Source organism: Nycticebus coucang, chromosome 13 (assembly GCF_027406575.1).
Source record: "Nycticebus coucang isolate mNycCou1 chromosome 13, mNycCou1.pri, whole genome shotgun sequence".
Taxonomy (NCBI): domain Eukaryota; kingdom Metazoa; phylum Chordata; class Mammalia; order Primates; family Lorisidae; genus Nycticebus; species Nycticebus coucang.
This window is the reverse complement of record NC_069792.1, coordinates 32746837-32770697: the sequence shown is the minus strand read 5'-3', so window position 1 is coordinate 32770697 and position 23861 is coordinate 32746837. Positions and strand designations below refer to the sequence as shown.

At 40.0% G+C, this 23861-nt stretch overlaps 1 protein-coding gene and 1 non-coding gene across 2 annotated transcripts in view; both read right to left on the bottom strand.

The window, feature by feature from the left end:
- Nucleotides 1-23861, bottom strand: part of LOC128563566 (uncharacterized) — an 856840-nt gene that overhangs the window by 725464 nt on the left and 107515 nt on the right. Inside the window, exons 5-8 of the mRNA XM_053558951.1 lie at nucleotides 19908-21718; nucleotides 19584-19650; nucleotides 18967-19095; nucleotides 16153-16268 (exon numbers count right to left, since the gene is read on the bottom strand). Of these exons, the coding sequence (XP_053414926.1) occupies nucleotides 16153-16268; nucleotides 18967-19030 (180 nt within the window). The 5' untranslated portion in view covers nucleotides 19031-19095; nucleotides 19584-19650; nucleotides 19908-21718. The remainder of the gene's footprint in view (nucleotides 1-16152; nucleotides 16269-18966; nucleotides 19096-19583; nucleotides 19651-19907; nucleotides 21719-23861) is intronic.
- Nucleotides 19724-19808, bottom strand: LOC128564168 (small nucleolar RNA SNORD87). Its single transcript, XR_008374036.1, has one exon. It is a non-coding gene; the product is annotated as a small nucleolar RNA SNORD87 (small nucleolar RNA).

Genomic DNA, 23861 nt, shown 5'->3' with positions numbered 1-23861 from the left:
ATAGAAAAATTAGCTGAATGTGGTGGCACATGCCTATCATCCCAGCTACTCAGGAGACTGAGGCAAGAGGATTGCTTAACCCCAGGAGTTTGAGGTTGCTGTGAGCTATGATGTCATCGCACTCGACCCAGGGTGACAGAGTAAGATTTTGTCTCAAATAATAATAATAATGATAATAATTTTTTAAAAGTCTTATTAGTTAAGAAAAATATTTTGTAAGTCATCCATGAGGGTTGAAATAAACTTCTTTCAAATTCTCCTGATGTGGATATTTTGACCTCTCAAAATGAATCATGAATATTCTTTTCTTTTGTGAGACAGAGCCTCAAGCTGTCACCCTGAGTAGAGTGCCGTGGCATCACAGCTCATAGCAACCTCCAACCCCTGGGCTGAAGCAATTCTCCTGCCTCTGCCTCCGAAGTAGCTGGGACTACAGGCTCCCACCACAATGCCCAGCTATTTTGTGGTTGCGGCCGCCATTGTTGTTTGGCGGGCCCAGGCTGGATTCGAAACCAACAGCTCAGGTGTAGGTGGCTGGCGCGCTTGAGCCACAGATGCCAAGCCGAATCATGAATATTCTTAATGGCATCTAGGTTTTCAATTTTCTTTGCTGGGATCCATCAAAGGAATCATTATCTATGACTTTGTAGGCTTCAAGACTTCAGTGGAGGAAGGAACTACACATTTTGTGGAAATAGCAAGAGAACTAGAATTAAAAGTGGATTCTGAAGATTGGTCAGAATTGCAGCAAGCTCATGATACAACTTGAACAAATTGAGGCCTTGTCTCCTATGGATGAGCAAAGAAAGTGGTTTGCTTTGGAATCTACTCCTGGTGAAGATGCTGTGGACTTTGGGGAAATGACAACAAAAGGATTTGGAATATTATATAAACTTGGTAGATAAAGCAGTGGTAGGGTTTGAGAAAATTGACTACAACTTTGAAAGAAGTTCTACTGTGGGTAAAATGCTATCAAACAGCCTCACATGCTACAGAGAAATCTTTTATGAAAGGAAGGGTCAATCAATGTGGCAAACTTCATCGTTTCATTTTAAGAAATTGCCACAGCCACCCCAACCTTCAGCAGCCATTACTCTGACCTTGGAGTCCTCAACCTCCAGGCTGCTACCCATTCATGCCCTGTTAGGAATCAGGCCTCACACAGGAGGTGAGCAGTGGGTGAGTGAAGCTTCATCTGTATTTATATCTGCTCCTCATCCTGAGCTCAGCCTCATGTCAGATCAGCAGTGTCATTAGATTCTTGTAGGAGCATGAACCCTACTATAAACTTAGATCACATTCAAGTGATCTAAGCTGGATTCTCCTTGTGAGACTCTAATGCCTGATGATCTGGGGTAGAGCTGATGTAGTGATGCAAGTGCTGAGGAGTGGCTGCAAATACAGATTATCATTAGCAGAGGGTTTGACTGCACATAAACCCAAGTGCTTGCAGACTCATATCAAAAGCTTATCCGTGAATGGCAGTGACAATTAAGCTGCATCTGGTGGCAGGCTTTATAGTGGCAAGTGAGTTGATGTACTTCAATTATACAGCTGTATCTAGTGGCAGGATTTAAGTCAGAACCTGACCTTCTAGTTGCAGGAAAACAAGCTCAGGGCTCCCATTTTTGGGATTTTGCCTTATGGAATTCTTTCATTATATATTACAATGTAATAGTAATAGAAATAAAGTGCACAATAAATGGAATGCACTTGAATCAACCCAAAACCATTCCTCCACCCAGTATATAGAAAAATTGTTTTCTGTGAAACTAGTCCCTGGTGCCAAAAAGGTTGGGGACCCCTGCTTTGATCAGTCCTCAGCCATCAACATTGAGGCAAAACCCTCCACCAGCAAAAGATTAAGACTTACTGAAGGCTCAGGTGACTGTTAACTTTTTTTTTTAGCATTCTTAATAGATGACAGTGTAGTGTAAATATAACTTTTATGTGCACTGAGAAAACAAAAAATTATGTGACTCACTTTATTGCAATTTTTGCTTTATTGCCATGATCGAGAACCAAAAGTGCAATGTCTCTGAGGTTCTGCCATATTGTATGTCCTAATTATCACTATTTGAATTAAATATCCATAATTTTTTCAGTCAACAAATATTTATTGAATGATAACTAGGTGCTGAGAGCATTAGATATACAATGGTAAAAAACACAATCAGTCTCTAACCGGGTGGAGCTTACAGCCTAGTGAGAGGACAGACAACGGTAAATATACTAATACATATACATATCTAAGGCAAATCAAGACAGATGCTGTGAAGAACATCAATAGGATGTTATGACAAAGAATAGAAAGGTCTTCCTTTCAAGTGGGTTTTGGGAGCCCTCCTAAGGAGGTGATATTTATTTAAGCAGACACCTAAAGGATGATAAGTCAGGGTAGAGGGAAATTCCGTATGTAGATGCTTCCAAGAAACGAAAAGCCAGGGTGTCAAAAAACAAAAACAAAAAACCAGCATAAAAACCGGCTGGAGAGGAAAGTAGGGCCAGATCCTGCAAGTCCTTACAGAGCATGATAGAAAACGGAGATTTTATTCTAAGTATAATGAGAAGTCATTGAAAGATTTTAAGTAGAACACTAGTGTTTAAAATTGTATTTTTAGAATAACACATTTGGAGTTGGAGGGTTAAGAGCAGAAAGAGGGAGACTAGTTAGAAAACGGTTATTGTAGACCAGGCAATTGATAATGATAATAGCTAAATAATAAAGTGTATTTGGGTTTTAAAATATTTTTAAATATAAAAGTAAAAGAAGGGCTCAGTGCCCGTAGCACAGCCAAATACACTTTATTACTTAGATATGTACATTTTCTATATTAGTGATTGCAAATTTGGGACCTGCTCTATGATTTTACAACTGTCCGAATGAGAGAGTGCATAATTAGAATTATTATGTGAGGACTTTTTTGCTTATTTGTGATGGTGAACATCACAAAATTATGCATGGACTTTTTTTTGCTCATCAGCTTTTGTTAGTGTTTGTGTATTTAGTGTGTGGCCCAAGACAGCTCTTCTTCTTCCAGTGTGGCCCAGAGAAGTCAAAAGGTTGGTCTCCCTTGGACTCCAGAACTCCAGGACTGCCCTTGAAGATTTCAGTATTTAGAAATGGGAATGAGGAGAACTAATAAGACTGAGAAGCATCAACTAGAATATAGGAAGTGTGGTATTACATAACCAAGAAGGAGAGTGCTTCCAGAAGGGAGCAAAATGGTTGAGGGTTTATTATGCTACTGGGAGATGGATAAGATTTGATCTGGTAACCTACAGGTTTTAGGTAACCATGATTAGAGCTATTGCAGAAATGGAGGTGAAGTTATGGAGACAGCACACATAGACAATTTTGAGATGAGGAAAGAAATGGTGCATTAGGAAGAGAAGGATGAATAGCCGGGTGTTGTGGCGGGCGCCTGTAGTCCCAGCTGCTCGGGAGGCTGAGGCAAGAGAATCACGTAAGCCCAAGAGTTAGAGGTTGCTGTGAGCTGTCTGACGCCACGGCACTCTACCCGAGGGTGTTACAGTGAGACTCTGTCTCTACAAAAAAAAAAAAAAAAGGAAGAGAAGGATGAGTGGTCCAGGAAGGGATTTTATTTTTATATGAGGATAGACGGCATTAAATCCTATTATGTGCAGTAGAGAGTAAATTGATGATGCTGTAGAAGAGGGGAAGATACAGGAGTAAAGTCCTAAAAAGGTGAGCAGGGATGGTTTTCCGGCACATGTGAAAGTACTGGCCTCTCATAAACTAGTTACTTCCTCATTTTATAGGAGAGAAGAAAGTGGATACAGAACCAGGTAGGTTTGTAGGTTTGGTCATATACCTCAAGGAAGGTATATTCAAATTGTATGACCAGCTGAAAATGAAAGGTCTGAGGAAAGAAGAATGGAATAGAATAGTCATTGTGGGGGCTAGGAAGTGTCCTTGGGAAACACAGCAGGGTCGTCAGGCAGTGGAAGTGATTGTTTGAAGCTATCGATTCATTTAAAATGAAAAGAAGAAATGCCAGTTGTGTGATTTTGCCTACCAGCCTTAGTACTAGCATATTATGAATGGTTGGGTTCCTGCAGTGTTGCAGAGGAGCAAGGTAGTGTGGGGCTTGCAAGGGAAGGACTCTTAAGCTGACAGAGGAAGGGCATGAATGGGAGGAAGCAGATCACAGATCTCTGAGGCGGAAGACCTGGAACAGCAACTGAGCTGGAGCATAGGAGGTAGTTGAGGGGAGTGAGTTTTGGTTTTGAAGTAAGTTTCTGGTGATACCAGTTTCCTGTGATTGTGGGAATGTGTGGCTAAGGTAGAGGGGGAAAGGTAGGACCCAGGGAGGTCAGAAGTTAAATGGGCAGTTCACAGGGAAAACACTGAATGTTGGATATTGGGGAAGAAAGGAAAATTGTGCACCAAGTGCTGAGAGCTAGGCGTTGACTATGGAAGGGGGAAAAGGTTGTTAAAGCAAGGTGGCACTGAACATCAAAGGAGAGAAAGGAGGAAGCAGGGCAAAGAATGGTCTGGAAGCAGCAGAGTGTAGGGTAGCAAGGGAGGCATGGCTTGGTACTCGTCGTACTGCCCCATTTACGTACTTATTCAATGAATCAATGAATGAAACGGAGTATAAGAGCTGAACTCCTATACTAAAAGTCAATGTTTTTTAAATTGTAGTAAAATATACATAAAGATCAACCTCGTTAATCATTTTTAAGTGTACGATTCAGTGGTGTTAAGTATACTCATGTTGTTTTGCAACTATCACCACCATCCATTTCCAGAAGTTTTTTATCTTCCCAAACTAAAACCTTGTATCCATTAAACCCCAACTCCCCATTTCCACATCTACCTAGCCTCTGGCAACTCTCATTCTGCTGTCTCTAGGAATTTGACCATTCTTAGGTACCTCATATAAGTGGAATCATGTAATATTTGTCCTTTTGTGACTGGGTTATTTCATGTAACATAATGTTCTCAAGGTTCATCTATATTGTGTGAGTACTATTACTTAATAATAATACATATATACCACATTTTGTCCATATTTTGTTTATTCCTTTATCAGTGAACACTTTGGTTGCTTACACCTTGTAATACTGCTATGAACATGAATGTGCAGATACACATATCCCTTTGAGATTTTGCTTCCAAATCTTTTGAGTATATACCTATAAGTGAAATTACTGGATCATGGAAATTGTTTACTGTTGTGGATGAACAACCAAACTGTTTTCCGTAGTGTGTGTACCATTTTACATTCCCAACATTACATAAGGGTTCCAATTTTTCTACATCCTTGTCAACACTTATTATTTCCTTTTTATTTTTACAATAGCCATTGTATGGGTGTGAGGGTGGTATTGCATTCTGATTTTTGTTGTCAGCTTAAATTCAATCACCTTTATTTTATTTTTATTTCAGGTTAATGTGGCGATACAAACAACTAGGTCATATTTGAATTTGTTAGGCAGAGTCCCTCTCGTACTTGTGTCCTGCACCCAAATGTGCCCATTAATTGGGAGCATCCCAAGCCCCCCTCCTTTCCTCTCCCCCTTCCTTCCTTCTCACTTCCCTCAACTTGAATTGAAATGAGTTTTTTCTCCTCTGTGGGTGTGAATTAGATGGTCTACTGGCTTCATATTAGCATTGAGTACATTGGATATTTGCTTTTGCATTATTGTGATACTTTAGTAGAAAGACTATGTTTCAACTCCATCCAGGTTAATACAAAAGATGTAAAGTCACTATCATTTTATGGCTGAATAGTTTTCCATAGTATACATTATACCTCAGTTTGTTAATCCATTCCTGAGTTGATGGACATTTAGGTCATTTCCACATCTTGGCAATTGCAAATTGAGTTATAAACAATCCAGTGGAAATAGCCTTATAATAAAATAATTTTTTCTTCTGAGTAGATACCTAGGAATGGGATTGTGGGGTCAAATGAGAAGTCTAATTTGAGTTCTTTGAGGATTCTCCATACTTCTTTCCAAAGAGGCGATATGAGTTTGCAGACTCACCAACAGTGTAAAAGTGTTCCCCTCTCTCCATGCCCACACCAGCATCTGCAACGTTGGGACTTTGTGATGTGGACTATTCTCACTGGGGTTAGGTGATACCTCAGGTTGATTTTCTTTTTTTTTTTTTTTTTTTTTTTATTATTTTTTATTTTATTGTTGGGGATTCATTGAGGGTACAATAAGCCAGGTTACACTGATTGCAATTGTTAGGTAAAGTCCCTCTTGCAATCATGTCTTGCCCCCATAAAGTGTGACACACACCAAGGCCCCACCCACCTCCCTCCTTCCCTCTTTCTGTTTCCCCCCCCATAACCATAATTGTCATTAATTGTCCTCATATCAAAATTGAGTACATAGGATTCATGCTTCTCCATTCTTGTGATGCTTTACTAAGAATAATATCTTCCACGTCCATCCAGGTTAATACGAAGGATGTAAAGTCTCCATTTTTTTTAATGGCTGAATAGTATTCCATGGTATACATATACCACAGCTTGTTAATCCATTCCTGGGTTGGTGGGCATTTAGGCTGTTTCCACATTTTGGCGACTGTAAATTGAGCTGCAATAAACAGTCTAGTACAAGTGTCCTTATGATAAAAGGATTTCTTTCCTTCTGGGTAGATGCCCAGTAATGGGATTGCAGGATCAAATGGGAGGTCTAGCTTGAGTGCTTTGAGGATTCTCCATACTTCCTTCCAGAAAGGTTGTACTAGTTTGCAGTCCCACCAGCAGTGTAAAAGTGTTCCCTTCTCTCCACATCCACGCCAGCATCTGCAGTTTTGAGATTTTGTGATGTGGGCCATTCTCACTGGGGTTAGATGATATCTCAGGGTTGTTTTGATTTGCATTTCTCTAATATATAGAGATGATGAACATTTTTTCATGTGTTTGTTAGCCATTCGTCTGTCGTCTTTAGAGAAAGTTCTATTCATGTCTCTTGCCCATTGATATAAGGGATTGTTGGCTTTTTTCATGTGGATTAATTTGAGTTCTCTATAGATCCTAGTTATCAAGCTTTTGTCTGATTGAAAATATGCAAATATCCTTTCCCATTGTGTAGGTTGTCTCTTTGCTTTGGTTATTGTCTCCTTAGCTGTACAGAAGCTTTTCAGTTTAATGAAGTCCCATTTGTTTATTTTTGTTGTTGTTGCAATTGCCATGGCAGTCTTCTTCATGAAGTCTTTCCCCAGGCCAATATCTTCCAGTGTTTTTCCTATGCTTTCTTGGAGGGTTTTTATTGTTTCATGCCTTAAGTTTAAGTCCTTTATCCATCTTGAATCAATTTTTGTGAGTGGGGAAAGGTGTGGGTCCAGTTTCAGTCTTTTACATGTAGACATCCAGTTCTCCCAACACCATTTATTGAATAGGGAGTCTTTCCCCCAAGGTATGTTCTTGTTTGGTTTATCAAAGATTAGGTGGTTGTAAGATGTTAGTTTCATTTCTTGGTTTTCCATTCGATTCCAAGTGTCTATGTCTCTGTTTTTGTGCCAGTACCATGCTGTCTTGAGCACTATGGCTTTGTAGTACAGACTAAAATCTGGTATGCTGATGCCCCCAGCTTTATTTTTATTACAGAGAACTGCCTTAGCTATACGGGGTTTTTTCCAGTTCCATACAAAACGCAGAATCATTTTTTCCAAATCTTGAAAGTATGATGTTGGTATTTTGATAGGAATGGCATTGAATAGGTAGATTGCTTTGGGAAGTATGGACATTTTAACAATGTTGATTCTTCCCATCCATGAGCATGGTATGTTCTTCCATTTATTAATATCCTCTGCTATTTCCTTTCTGAGGATTTCATAGTTTTCTTTATACAGGTCCTTCACCTCCTTCGTTAGGTATATTCCTAGGTATTTGATTTTCTTTGAGACTATGGTGAAGGGAGTTGTGTCCTTAATTAGCTTCTCATCTTGACTGTTATTGGTGTACACAAAAGCTACTGACTTGTGGACATTGATTTTATATCCTGAAACATTACTGTATTTTTTGATGACTTCTAGGAGTCTTGTGGTTGAGTCTTTGGGGTTCTCTAAGTATAAGATCATGTCGTCAGCAAAGAGGGAGAGTTTGACCTCCTCTGCTCCCATTTGGATTCCCTTTATTTCCTTGTCTTGCCTAATTGTATTGGCTAGAACTTCCAGCACTATGTTGAATAGTAAAGGTGACAGAGGACAACCTTGTCTGGTTCCAGTTCTAAGAGGAAAAGCTTTCAGTTTTACTCCATTCAGTAAAATATTGGCTGTGGGTTTGTCATAGATAGCTTCAATCAGTTTTAGAAATGTGCCACCTATGCCTATACTCTTCAGAGTTCTAATTAGAAAAGGATGCTGGATTTTATCAAATGCTTTTTCTGCATCTATTGAGAGGATCATGTGATCTTTATTTTTGCCTCTGTTAATATGGTGGATAACGTTTATAGACTTGCGTATGTTAAACCAGCCTTGCATCCCTGGGATGAAGCCTACTTGATCATGATGAATGACTTTTTTGATGATAAGCTGTAATCTATTGGCTAGGATTTTGTTGAGAATTTTTGCGTCTATGTTCATGAGTGAGATTGGTCTGAAATTCTCCTTTTTGTTTGGGTCTTTTCCTGGTTTTGGTATCAGGGTGATGTTTGCTTCATAGAATGTGTTGGGGAAGATTCCTTCTTCCTCAATTTTCTGGAATAATTTCTGCAGTACAGGAATAAGCTCTTCCTTGAAGGTTTGATAGAATTCTGGAGTGAAGCCATCTGGACCAGGGCATTTTTTGGTTGGAAGCTTTTTTATTGTTTCTTTGATCTCAGTGCTTGAAATTGGTCTGTTCAGGAGCTCTATTTCTTCCTGGCTGAGTCTAGGGAGAGGGTGTGATTCCAAATATTGATCCATTTCTTTCACATTGTCAAATTTCTGGGCATAGAGTTTCTGGTAGTATTCAGAGATGATCTCTTGTATCTCTGTGGGATCAGTTGTTATTTCCCCTTTATCGTTTCTGATTGAGGTTACTAGAGATTTTACTTTTCTATTCCTCGTTAGTCTGGCCAATGGTTTATCTATTTTATTTATTTTTTCAAAAAACCAACTCCTTGTTTCATTAATTTTCTGAATGATTCTTTTGTTTTCAATTTCATTGATCTCTGATTTGATTTTGGATATTTCTTTTCTTCTACTGAGTTTAGGCTTAGATTGTTCTTCTTTTTCCAATTCCATAAGATCTCTTGTGAGATTGTTGATGTGCTCTCTTTCAGTTTTTCGAATGTAGGCATCTAAAGCGATGAATTTTCCTCTCAAAACTGCCTTTGCAGTATCCCACAGGTTTTGGTAGCTTGTGTCTTCATTGTTGTTATGCTCAAGGAAGTTAATGATTTCCTGTTTTATTTCTTCCTGCACCCATCTGTTGTTCAACAGAAGATTGTTTAGTTTCCATGCCTTTGGGTGGGGTCGAGCATTTTTGTTAGAGTTGAGTTCCACCTTTAGTGCCTTATGGTCTGAGAAGATACAAGGTAAAATTTCAATTCTTTTGATTCTGTTGATATTTGTTTTGTGTCCCAGGATATGATCAATTTTGGAGAATGTTCCATGGGGTGATGAGAAGAATGTATATTCTTTATCTTTGGGGTGGAGTGTTCTATATGCGTCTATCAAGCACAGTTGTTCTAGAGTCTCATTTAAGTCTCTTATATCCTTGTTTAATTTCTGTTTAGAGGATCTGTCCAGCTCTGTAAGAGGAGTGTTAAAGTCCCCTGTTATGATGGTATTATCAGATATCATATTGCTCAGACTGAGTAAGGTCTGCTTCAAGAATCTGGGAGCATTTAAATTGGGTGCATAAATATTTAGAATTGAAATGTCTTCTTGTTGTATTTTTCCCTTGACCAATATAAAGTGACCATCTTTGTCTTTTTTGACTTTAGTTGCTTTAAATCCACATGTGTCTGAAAATAAGATTGCAACTCCTCTTTTCTTCTGAATTCCATTTGCCTGAAAAATTGTCTTCCAACCCTTGACTCGGAGCTTTAATTTGTCTTTTGAAGCCAGGTGTGTTTCTTGCAGACAGCAAATGGATGGCTTGTGTTTTTTAATCCAGTCAACCAATCTATGTCTCTTCAGTGGGGAATTCAAGCCATTAACATTTATTGAGATAATTGACAAGTGTGGTAGTATTCTATTCGTCTTATTTTGTGAGAGTCCATTGCTTAGTTTTATCTTTTGCATCAGTGTGGAGGTTAGGTTCTGTCCTTTAATTTCTGAGTTCTTACTTTGCTGCTGATCCATTGTGGTGGTCAGTGTGCAGAACAGGTTGAAGTATTTCCTGTAGAGCTGGTCTTGTTGTGGCGAATTTCCTCAATGTTTGTATATCCGTAAATGATTTGATTTCTCCGTCAATTTTGAAGCTTAGCTTAGCAGGGTACAGAATTCTGGGCTGAAAATTGTTCTGTTTAAGTAGATTAAAGGTAGATGACCATTGTCTTCTTGCTTGGAAAGTTTCATTAGAGAAGTCTGCGGTCACTCTGATGGATTTGCCCCTGTAGGTCAACTGGCGCTTACTCCTGGCAGCTTGCAGAATCTTTTCTTTGGTCTTGACTTTGGACAGGTTCATCACAATGTGTCTTGGAGAAGCTCGGTTAGAGTTGAGGCGACCTGGGGTCCGATATCCCTCTGAAAGCAGTGTGTCAGAATCTTTGGTAATATTTGGGAAATTTTCTTTTATAATATTCTCAAGTATGGCTTCCATTCCTCTGGGGCATTCTTCTTCCCCTTCTGGAATTCCTATAACTCGTATGTTGGAACGCTTCATAAAGTCCCATAATTCTGACAGTGAACGTTCTGCTTTCTCTCTCTTCTTTTCTGCCTCTTTTACTATCTGAGTTATCTCAAAAACTTTGTCTTCTACCTCTGAAATTCTTTCTTCTGCATGGTCTAACCTGTTGCTGATACTTTCCATTGCATCTTTAAGTTCCCTGATTGACTGTTTCATTTCCTTCAGCTCTGCTATATCCTTTTTATATTCTTCATATCGTTCATCTCTTATTTGATTCTGTTTTTGAATTTCCTTTTGGTTATTTTCCACTTTATTAACAGTTTCCTTCATTGTTTCCATCATTTCCTTCATTGTTTTCAGCATGTGTATTCTAAATTCCCTTTCAGTCATTCCTAACATTTCTGTATAGGTGGAATCCTCTGCAGTAGCTACCTCATGGTCCCTTGGCGGGGTAGTTCTGGACTGGTTCTTCATGTTGCCTGGAGTTTTCTGCTGATTCTTCCTCATGGGTGATTTCTTTTATCTGTTTACTTGCCCTAATTTTCCTTTCAATTCCTCTTGCTCTTTAAGTTCTTGTGCCTGTGGAAGTTGCGGGCGGGTTTAGGCGGATTGAACACACGTGACCACTTGCCGGTTTTCCACTGTTTTAGTCCTCCTCTTGGGGTCCAGAAGACTCTCGCTGACTCCCTGTATCCTCTCAGGGGTGATGATAGGCAGATCCCACCAGCCAGAGATGCCTGGAGTCCTATATCCCCAGACTCACGGTGCCCAGATCCAGGTTGATTTTCTTTCACGTTTCTCTGATGATTATGGATGATGGGCATTTTTTCATGCTTTTGTTAACCATTCATCTGTCTTCTTCAGAGAAGGTTCTGCTCATGTTTTTTTCCAGTGAGAGATGGCATTCTTTTTCTGTTGATTAATTTGAGCTCTCTATAGATTCTAGTTATTAAACCTTTGTAAGATTTGTAACATGCAAATCTTTTCCCATTCTCAAGGTTGTCTATTTGATTTGCTTGTTATCTCCTTAGCTGTGCAGAAGCTTTTCAATTTAATTAAGTTCCACTTGTTTATTTTTGTTATCGCCATTGCTATGGAAATCTTCTTGATAAAATCTTTCCCCAGGCCGACATCCTTAGGAGTTTTCCCCACACTTTCTTCTAGGATTTTTATCATTCCATGTCTTATATTTAAATCTTTTATCCATCTTGAATCAATTTTTTTAAGTGGTGAAGCATGTGGCTCCAGTTTCAGTCTTTTACATGTGGTTATCCAGTTTTCCCAGCATCATTTATTAAGAGGGATTCTTTTCCCCAGTGTATGCTTCTATTTGGTTTAACAAAGATCAAATGGCTATAAGAGACTGGTTTCATCTCTTGGTTTTCTATCCAGTTCCAAATGTCTCTATTTTTGTGCAATATCATGCTTTTTTGATCACTGTGGACTTGTAATATAGCCTAAAGTCTGGGGGACTGATGCCTCCAACTTTGTTTGTATTACTAAAAATTGCCTTGGCTATATGTTTTCTTTTTCTGGTTCCATATGAAATGAAGAACTATTTTTTCCACTTCTTCAAAGTATGATGTTGGTATTTTAATGGGAATTGCATTGAATCTGTAGATTGCTTTGGGAAGTATAGACATTTTAATAATGTTGATTCTTCCCAGCCAAGAGCATGGTATGTTCTTCCGTTTGTTAATGTCTTCTGCTATTTCTTTTCTTAGGGTTTCATAATTCTCTTTGTAGAGGTCCTTCACCTCTTTTTTTAGGTATATTCTTAGGTATTTAATTTTCCTTGAAGCTTCTGTGAAGGGAATTGGTCCTTGATTAGCTTCTCAGCTTGGCTATTGTTGCCGTAAACCAAGACTACTGATTTGTGACATTGATTTTCTACCCTGACCCGTTACTGTATTTCTTGATCACTTCCAGGAGTCTTGTGGTTGAGTCACTGGGATTGTCTAAGTATGAGATCATATCATTGGCAAAGAGCAAGAGTTTGACCTCCTTTGCCCCCATTTGGGTGCCCTTTATAGTTTTCTCTTACCTGATTGCATTGGCTAGAACTTCCAGCACAATGTTGAATAATAGTCGTGATAGAAGACATCCTTGTCTAGTTCCAGTTCTAAGTGGAAGAGCTTTCAGTTTTGCTCCATTCAGGATGATATTAGTTGTGGGTTTGTCATAGATGGCTCAATCAGTTTAAGAAATGTACGCACTATGCCTATATTCTTAAGAGTTCTTGTTAGAAAAGTATATTGAATTTTATCAAATGCTTTTTCTGTATCTATTGAGAGGATCCTATGGTCTTTGTTTTTGCTTCTATTCAAATGGTGAGTTACATTTATAGATTTGCATATGTTAAATTACCCTTCCTTCCCTGGGATGAAGCCCACATGATCATGATGTATAATTTTTTAATGTGTAGCTGTAATCTATTGACTAGGATTTTATTGAGTATTTTTGAATCTATATAAATTCATGAAATTGGTCTGTAGTGCTCCTTTTTAATTGGATCCTTTCCTGGTTTTGGTATCAGGGTCATGTTTGCTTCATAGAATGTTTTGGGGAAGGACCTTCATTCTAGATCAGCGGTTCTCAACCTGTGGGACCCACAGGAATTATATTAAAGGGCCACAGCTTTAGCAAGGTTAAGAACCACTGTTCTGGGCAGCGCCTGTGGCTCAGTGAGCAGGGCGCCGGCCCCATATACCGAGGGTGGCGGGTTCAAACCCGGCCCGGCCAAACTGCAACAAAAAAATAGCCGGGCATTGTGGTGGGCGCCTGTAGTCCCAGCTACTTGGGAGGCTGAGGCAGGAGAATCGCCTAGGCCCAGGAGTTGGAGGTTGCTGTGAGCTGTGTGACGCCACACCACGGCACTCTACCGAGGGCCATAAAGTGAAACTCTGTCTCTCCAAAAAAAAAAAAAAAACCACTGTTCTAAATGTTTTAGAATAGTCTCTGCATTATAGGTGTGAGCTTTTTTTAAAGATTTGATGGAATTCTGGTGTGAAGCCATCTGGCCCAGGGCTTTTTGTTGGAAGATTTGTTTACTGTTTCTTTGATCTCAGTGCTTTTCTCCCCCTCTCTCCCTTCTTTCCTCCCCCCTACTCTCTTCTTTCCTTCTTCCCTCCCTCTCTCTCTTCATCTCTTCCTTCCTTCCTCTCTCCCTCCCTTTCCTCTCTTCCTTCCTTCCTCCCTCCCTCCCTCTCTCTTCTTTCTTTTGAGACAGAGTCTTTCTTTGTCACCTTCAGTAGAGTGCTGTGTCATCATAGCTTACAGCAACCTCAAACTCTTGGGATCAAGTGATTCTCTTGTCTCAGCCTCTCTAGTAGCTGTGACTACAGGCACCCGCCACAATGCCTGGGTATTTTTTTTTTTTTTTTTTTTAGCAGGTCCCAGCCAGGTTTGAACCCACCAGCCCTGCAGCATGTGGCCAGTGCCCTAATCACTGAGCTATGGGTGCCCAGCCCACATTCTCAAATTTCTGGCATAGTTTCTTGTAGTCAGAGACAATATCTTATATCTCTGTGATATCTGTTATTGCCTCCTTTTCATTTCTGATTGAAGTTATTAGAGATTTTTCTTTTTAGTTTCTAGTTAATCTGGCCAAAGGTTTATTTTATTTTTTCAAAGAACCAACTTTTTGTTTCATTAATTTTCTGAATGATTCTTTTGTTTTCAATTTTATTTATTTCTAATTTAATTTTGGTTATTTCTGTTCTTCTACTAGGTTTGGGATTAGATTGTTCATCCTTTTCCATTTCCTTAAGATGATTCATTAAGTTATTGATGTGCTCTCTTTCTGTTTTTTGGATATAGACATCTAATATGATAAATTTCCCTCTTAAGACTGCTTTTGCAGTGTCCCACAGGTTTTGGTAACTTGTAGCTTCATTGGTGTTATGTTAACAATTTCCTCCTTTATCTCTTCCTTGACCCAATTGTCATTCACCATAAGGTTGTTTAACTTCCATGCCTCTGTATGGGGCTGAAAAATTTTGTTGAAGTTGAGTTCCACCTTTATTACCTTGTGGTCTTAAAAGATACAAGGTATAATTTCAATTCTTTCATAAAAGGTCTCTTTCATAAATCTGAGCATTTAAGTTAGGTGTATAAATGTTTAGAATTGAAATGTCCTCTTGTTGTATTATACCCTTGACCACAATTAAGTGACCAGCATTGTGATTTTGATTATTTCCTTAATTAGTGATGTAGAACATCTTTTTCATATGCCTATTGGTCATCTGTTTATCCTCTTTGAGAAATGTATGTTTTAATCCTTACCTATTTCCCGCCCCCTCCACTCTAATCCCCTGCATGACCCCCATTTTAAAAATCAGGTTGTTCTCTTACTGACTTGCAGAGTCTTTCATCAGAGATATGATTTGCAACTTTCTATTTCCTGGGTTGCCTTTTCACCAGTGATTGTATCTTTTGATGCAGTTTTTAATTTTGATGTGGTCCAATTTATTTTTTGTTTTGGTGCCTGGTTTTGGTGTGATATTCAAGAAATCACTGTCAAATCCAAAATAATTCAACTTTCCTCCTGTGTTTTCTTCTAGACTTACAGTCTTTTAATGTTTACATTTTAAAGTCTTAGAACTCTTGCATTTAGGTCTATGCTCCATTTTGAGATGATTTTTGCTATGATGTAAGCTAAGGGTCCAACTTCATGTTTTTTCCACGAACAGGTTCCAACTCCTGTTTTTTTCTCCCCATAGAATGATCTTACTACCCTTGTTGAAAATCATTTGATATATGCCAGTTTATTTGAGGGGCTATTCTAGTCCATAAATTTAGATATTTACCTTGCCATGAATGGTTTTAACAACTGAAAAATGTACTGCAATGGGTTTATCCTTGATCATTCATTTATTCTTTTTACCCATATTCCAATACCTTCTTTTTCTACTATTTTCACCTCTAAACATTACTATTCAGCTTCAAAACTAATGCTTTTTACAATTTCCAAGCTTTAAAATGTAGACATCAAAATACTTCTTCTGTTGGTACCAAACTAAAGCCCCTTCCTTAGTTTAAAAGAACAAGTGTCAGATTTACATGATTATCGACATGCTCTATTGAGTGAGTCAGAACTTAACTTTTACATTTTCATTATTTTGTTTGATAAGAGTGATTTCACATTTGGCTTTTTTTTTTTTTTTTTTTTGGGCCGGGGCTGGGTTTGAACCCACCACCTCCGGCATATGGGACCGGCACCCTTCTCCTTGAGCCACAGGCACCGCCCTCACATTTGGCATTTTAAGTATTCCTCACTTACATTCTGTTTCCTTCTTTAGGAGCCGCTGTATTTTGTGTTGCTCCAAATGCAGTATTTCCATTTGAATTGCATAATGAAGAGTATTTAGAGTAAAGGGATATCTACCTGACTCAGTGCCAACGACAGCTTGAACAGTTTATTGCCACATATGGACCAGGGACAGGTATCTTCTCTAGTGATGAATAAGTGACTTGAGGAAATCATTTTTCCTTCATTCCTACCTAAGCAGGGGAGAAAGTGTATTTGAGAGTGATTTTTTAAAAATTTAAGTATGGCCTCCTCAAAATTAATTCCTAATGCGATAAATACTAATCCAAACCTCTATAGCCAACAGCAGAATTGTAAAACTTAGAACAGTGTGGACAATTTATAAGTGATAAAGTTGTCAAGGAGAATACTACTTAAAAAACAAATTCTGGTTAGCTCAGAATATCAATGGTGAATAGACAAAAATATAAATAAGCTGAACAAGGTGAAAAATAACTTTTATGTAGTCCACTATATTTGTCACAAGATGGCAATAATGCTTTATCTACAAATAATGTTAAACTATTTTTTTTCCCTTACACTTGTGAACTTGTCAAAACTAGTGAGTAAAGAATATATATAACCTTTTGTATGACTCCTGGTGGTAGATCAAAACTTTAAAAAAAATTACATAACCTTAAACTTCAAATTTAAGGTCTTTTCATGCTTTTTTTGACATGTCTATGACATAGTTTCACAAGCCCTAAATACAGAATCTGGAAAAGCCTTGGGAATTCCCCATATATTATGCACGTGTCAGGTTAAATGAAAATTTACATGTTATCAAGGAGACTGTAATTTATAAATTGGCTACTTAGCCCTCACTAGTTACAAGAAAGGTTCCATAAGGCAAAGAAATCAATTTGGAAGCCCAGTCTCCATTTTTGTATTTTTAGAGACAGTCTCACTATATTGCCCTCAGTAGAGTGCCACAGTGTCACAGCTCACAGCAACCTCCAACTCCTGGGCTTAGGTGATTCTCTTGCCTCAGCCTCCCGAGTAGCTGGGACTACAGGAGCCCACCACACCTGGCTAATTTGTTGTTGTTGTTGCAGTTTGGCCAGGGTTGGGTTCAAACCCGCCACCCTCGATATATGGGGCTGGTGCCCCACTCACTGAGACACAGGCACCACCCCCAGTCCTCATTTTCGAAGGAAAGTTTTTCTGCTCTGAAAAGGCAGAAACATCATGAGAAAACGTATCTTGTAAAAAATTCTTAAATCTTTAGTTCTCATTCTTCAAAGCCTTATCGAAAGATCACATCCATTCACAGAAAAGCAAAGTATCACCGAACTGTCACTTTATTAACCAAGATGCTATCATGCATCATATCTTTCAAAATTGGCACTTCAGTTTCTTAACCAAACAGCAGGACTACTCACCAACTCTCTGAGATCTAGATCACTATCACTGAACACCTACTAGTGCCAGGGACAATGTTAGAAGGAAAAGCCAGTTTTTAACGTTTACATATTACAATTTTATGTTACCAGTTAGCAAGATGCTTATCTTGTGCTTCTCGTGTACAACTCTTTTACGGTTCTCTATGGGATGAAGGCAGAACACTTCCCTGTCTTTATCTTCACCTAGCGAGAAATCTAGTTTTCAAATTCAATTCTTTTAATCCTAGACAGACCTGCTGGCCCAGTTTCTCCTAACATAACACAATTATTCCTTGTACTAAGATTAGGATTACTGTGTTCAAAGATGAAGTCAAACTGAATAAAATAAAAAAAAATAATTTTAATTAAGATAGGCTCACTGTTGCACTTGGTACACTGCTATGGCCTCATAATTCACAGCAACCTCAAGCTTTCAGGTTCCAATGATCCTCTTGCCTCAGCCTCCCAAGTAGCTGGAACTACAGGCACCCACTACGCCACCTTTATTTTTTGAGACAATCTCACTATGTCGCCCTCAGTAGTGCGCTGTGCTGTCACAGCAACTTCAAACTCTTGGGCTTAAGCAATTCTCCTGCCTCAGCCTCCCACATAGCTGGGACTATAAGCGACTACCACAACACCCAATTTTTTTTTTTTTTTTTTGCAGTTACCATTGTTGGTTAGCTGGCCCTGGCTGGGTTCAAACCCGCCAGCCTTGGTGCATGTTGCCAGAAATGTCTCACTCTGGGTCAGACTGGTCTCAAACCTGAGAGCTCAGGCAATCCACCCGCCTCACCTATCAAAATGGTAGGAATACAACAGGGGTGATCCACAGTGCCCGGGCCCTTAAAATTTAAATCTTAAATAAAATCTATAATCACAGAAAGGTGATAGCTTTTACGTAAGGGACAATTTGATTGCATTCAAGCATTCAAGAGTCCTACCGGTTTTTCAGGTACAATAGAGAATTACAAAGGGGAAGCCAGATATGACACATGCAGCGATTAGGGCCTCTCCAGAAATTACCAAAAGCTACAAAGGGAAAGTGGGGAGGGAGTACAGGAAATATCTCACCATGCTTTATCTCAATGAGATCACCACCCACAAATGAGCCGATTACATTGTTAAAGTATGCTAAAAACAGGTCTGATTAGTAGTGACTATTAAGAATACAGCTATTTTGGCTCGGCGCCTGTGGCTCAAGCAGTTAAGGCGCCAGCCACGTACGCCTGAGCTGGTGGCTTCCAATCCAGCCCTGGCCCGCCAAACAACGACAGCTGCAACCAAAAAATATCCGGGCGTTGTGGCGGGCGCCTGTAGTCCCAGCTCCTTGGGAGGCGGAGGCAGGAGCCTCTCTTGAGCCCAAGAGTTGGAGGTTGCTGTGAGCTGTGTGATGCCATGGCACTCTATCCAGGGTGACAGCTTGAGGCTCTGTCTCAAAAAAAAAAAGAATACAGCTATTTTAAAAGAAAAGAGACTTTAGTGCCCAGCAATTAAAATAATTACTCACATTTATTTTCTATATCATTTATAATGAAGTTAGTAAAACCAAGTAAAATATTCATTTTCATCATTTGTTCTGTTCATCTGTTTTCTTGCAGTCTTCGTTCTTTCTTCCATAATGTTGCATGGCACACCTCTAAAAAATCAGAACAGTGAAAATCATTTCATAATCAAAGATAAAGTTAACTACATAACCTCAAACAGTGGCTTTTTGCTGAGGTTTGGTGCCTGTAGCTCAGTACTTAGCGCGCCAGCCACGTACACCAAGACTGGTAGGTTCAAATCCAGCCCATATTTGCCAAACAACAACTACAACCAAAAAATAGCTGGGTGGTGTGGTGGGCGTCTGTAGTCCCAGCTATTTGGGAGGCTGAGGCAAGAGAATTGAATTGCTGAAGCCCAAGAATTTGAGGTTGCTGTGAGCTGTGGTGCCAGGGCACTCTACCCAGGGAGACAGTTTGAGACTGTCTAAAAAAAAAAAAAAAAAATTCAATGCTGAGAAAAGGAAACCATATCCTGACATGCAAAGGCAACTGCAACAGCTATTGGACCCAATCCCTTGGATTTATCAGACACTTTTAACTGTCAACAGATGTGGTCGCTTTCCTAGTTACAATTACTTACCTGAGGCAACAAAGGAGTATTTCAAAAAACTGCAGCTAAAGGACATCCATCTGCAGCTACCTATGTGCTAAGGAGAAAGAACATTTAGCCTCTTAGTAAAAAATTGTACTACATACCATTAACATAAACCAATATAGTTTACTGGCATCTCAGTCTAAGAATTATTTCTTCAAAGATATCCTCAGCTGGGTAAACGGCAAAAATTTAAGTCATCATTATGCCACCATTATCAACGTCAATAACACATCAAACATTTTGTGTATTGCTTGTTAGTAACAATAGCACCACGATTCCCAAAAAGATGTCATTTAACACTTTTTGTACCTCAATATATGCAGTGGCGGTTCTACTTTTTCATTGCCATTTTCTGTTAAGCTTTTGGAAAACATCTGTCACAATGACCTTCACACACCTTCAAAATTCATAGGATTTGTCAGACCTAAAAATTAAATTTTCACTGTCAATTCCCATTTGTAATTGCATTTGTTTGGCATGTTATATGAAGGAATAGTCTAATAAAAATTTCATTCCTGCCGGGCGCAGTGGCTCATGCCTGTAATCCCAGCACTGTGGGAGGCTGAGGAGGGAGAATCAATTGCTTGAGCTCAGGAGTTAGAGACTTGCCTGAGCGACAGTGAGACCCCGATTCATGAAAAAAATGGAAAAACCCAGCCGGGTGCTGCCTTGAGCACATGTATTCCCAGCGGCATCCGGAGGCTGAGGCAGAGGGGTGCCTGCAGCCTGAGTCTGAGGCTGTGGTGAGCTACCACGCCCACTGCACTCTGCTCAGGGGCATAGGGTGGGACCCTGTCTCAACAACAACAAAATGTCATTCCTCTAAGGAACCCAACCTACCTTTTGGGACTCCAACCCACTTTTTAATAAAAGTACCAGTATCTCTTGTTCAATACATTTCTAATGGAATAAAAGAACACAATTCCTGTTTCATTACTTCTGATAGTATTAACTGACAAACGCGAAATTTAAAAACATCTGTTAATGACTTGAGTGTTTTAAATCTTTTGATTGGTTAGTACCTAAAAATTACATAAATGATGGAAACATTTTATATCCTTCATCATCACAGTATTGATTTTAAGACACAATGGTCCTAATGAGTAGACAACCATTGCTTTTCTGTCCTAGAGCTTGACTAGAATGCACTAAGTCAGGTTAAATGCTAGATGTACAGAAACTAGGGTGAAGATTTTCACCTGAAAACAGTACAATGGCAAATCTAGTAGTTTTGGAGAAGGGATGCCTTACACTGTCAGCATTACCAGACACATTCCTACAGAATTAAGTTTAAGTTAACTGAATGTACACAAACAGGGCAAAGGAGATGGCCAGGGCCACACAAATGTCACACAGCACCTCAGGAGTATAAATCATTGAGCTAGACAATTATTGATATGATTTATGAAGACATACAAGTTTGGACCCTGCTAAACTATCATTATTTTCATGTCTTGAAATGCTGAAATATTTCACTTGAGTATGAGGAATAAAATTACTGCTTGTGAATAATTCTAATTTGGAAAATTTCAGTTTAGTATTATGATTCACAGGAACTACAGACAACTACATGCATACTCATTCTTATAATGCCTATGTTTAAAGATACATATGAATAATAAACTATCCATCTCACCTCCCAGCCACAGGATCAAGAAACCGATGGACACAAAACTAGAGATAGGTACTACTAGATGGGGGGCAGGGGAATGGGGGTGGGAGGTAACACAGCATTGGCAATATTACCGCTTTTAAATGGGTCGTTGAGTTCTTTTGTATTTATGTTTCAGACTTTCATGCACTACCTGTATTTTTATCAAACAAACACTTAGCTTGTAAATTTCTAGAAATCCCAGCACTTAGCAACAATTCAAACCACATAGGGCTTAAAATTAAGGAATCCACGGATTATAGAACCATTACATTCATCCTGTTGACAGCTAACTCTTAAAATTACTTCAAATGAAACAATGTATTTCAAATCGGGAAGAAAAAAAAAAAAACCCAGGAATATACCACGTCTCACAGATGCCTTACCATTTTTAAACGTTTTTGAATTGCCAGCATGTTTTCCAGTCTCCCCGCAGTTGACTGATGTACATCCGGAAACACCCATCTCCCTGTGAATTCAAGCACAGGCACAAGGGTAGGCATTTACAGCCTAAGGGCCTTGCAGAACTGCACGGGCTGTTCTCCAATTTCAATGTCTTTTCTCAGAACTTATTTACAAGGAAATTTACAGGAAAACGCGACCCGCTCCACTTACGGCTAGAGACCAGCATAGACCCACAGTAAACTTCGTTTAGAAAATAAAATTTCCCACCATTGCAAGAGGGACTTTACCTAACAATTGCAATCAGTGTAACCTGGCTTACTGTACCCTCAATGAATCCCCAACAATAAAAAAAAAAAAAGTAAGAAAGAAAATAAAATTTCCCACGATTGCAAGAGGGACTTTACCTAACAAGTGCAATCAGTGTAACCTGGCTTATTGTACCCTCAATGAATCCCCAACAATTAAAAAAAAAGAAAGAAAGAAAGAAAAGAAAATTTCCCTGTAGTCCCAGCTGTTCGGGAGGCTGAGGCAAGAGAATCGCGTAAGCCCAAGAGTTAGAGGTTGCTATGAGCCGTGTGACGCCAGGGCACTCTACCCGAGGGCGGTACAGTGAGACTCTGTCTCTACAAAAAAAAAAAAAGAAAAGAAAATTTCAAAACCACAAAGTAATGTTAGGGATGGGTCGTCTTATTACCTAGGAGATAATCACCTCCCCCGCGTATAAACTGCTCCCTTATAAATGATAAATAAGCCGCCCATTTAAAGGAAACCTGAACAAGCCAATGCCGCATGCTCAGATTTGCAGGGGTACAAAAGGGACCCGGCAAAGCAGAACAGGAAGTTATCTGGCCGTTCCTTCCAGGCACCTTTGGTTCCCGAGTCATGCAAGGCCCTTTATACTAACTTCTGGGCTCACAGTCAAAATCAGCGCTGACGGAGTAGGCTGCGCTAAGACTTCCAGGTGGTTGCTCACAAACGCCGGCTCAGGTGGCCGGAGGGCTCGTGGCCCCTGACCGCGAGGGGAGCGTCACCTCCTGGGCCAAACCTGAGGCGCCGGCTGCGGCTGGGCCGGAGCAAGGCGGCGCGGCGCTCGGTACCCACGAAGCGAGAGCCCGGCCCGTAGGAGAGGAGGAAGAAAGACCGCAATGGCTCTTACCTCCAAGAGCCCAGCTACCGACTGGAAGGCTCAGCCGCTTTCCCATCCGCATAGGTAGCAGTTCTTCCCGCCCACCCGCATAGCTAGCAGTTATTTCCGAACCGTCCTCTCTCGGCTGCCGCGCGGAAAACGAGGCGCGCTGTCCGCGAGTAGCTGTTGGACCTCCGGGGCTACACCCGCCCCTTCCGGGACTCAGTCCCGCCCGTCCATGCGCAGTGCGGGCAGAGACTAGCTCCGGAGGGGAGGTCTGGCCTTTGGGTTTGGGTTGAACAGCTGAGTGTAACTTTGCTAGAAGCATTTTTCTTTTTTTTTTTTTTTTGAGGCACAGTCTATGTAGCCCTTGGTAGACTGCCGTGGCAGCACACAGCTCCCAGCAACCTCCAACTCCTGGGCTTAAGCGATTCTCTTGCCTAAGCCTCCCGAGTAGCTGAGACTACAGGCGCCCGCCACAACGCCCGGCTATTTTTTGGTTGCAGTTCAGCAGGGGCTGGGTTTGAACCCGCCACCCTCGGTATATGGGGCCGGCGCCTTACCGACTGAGCCACAGGCGCCACCCAGCATAGAATTTTATTAATAGTAGTTTTTTAAAAATTCTAGGCCGGGTGCCATGGCTCACGCCGTAATCCTAGCACTCTGGGGGGCCAAGGTGGGTGGATTGCTTGAGTTGAGTTTGAGACCAGACTGAGCAAGTGTGAGACCCTATTTCTAAAAATAGCCTGGCTTTGTGGCAGACGCTTATAGTCCCAGCTACTTGGGAGGCTGAGGAAAGAAGATCTTTTGAGCCCAAGAGTTTGAGGTTTCTGTGAGCGGTGATGCCACGGCACTCTACCCAGGGCAACAGAGTGACACTGTGTCTCAAAATGAAAAAAAAAAAAGAAAAATAACCATTCTTTAGTAATATAATCATGATTACCTTAGAAAGTTTTATACTTTGTAGATACAAGTGGATTCTGGAGCAGGTAAGATATTATTTTCTTCTAAGCTGTCAGAATCTATGGTCTGCACTTACACATGTAAATCTCATTTGGAGAAACTCATCTCCTCATATTTG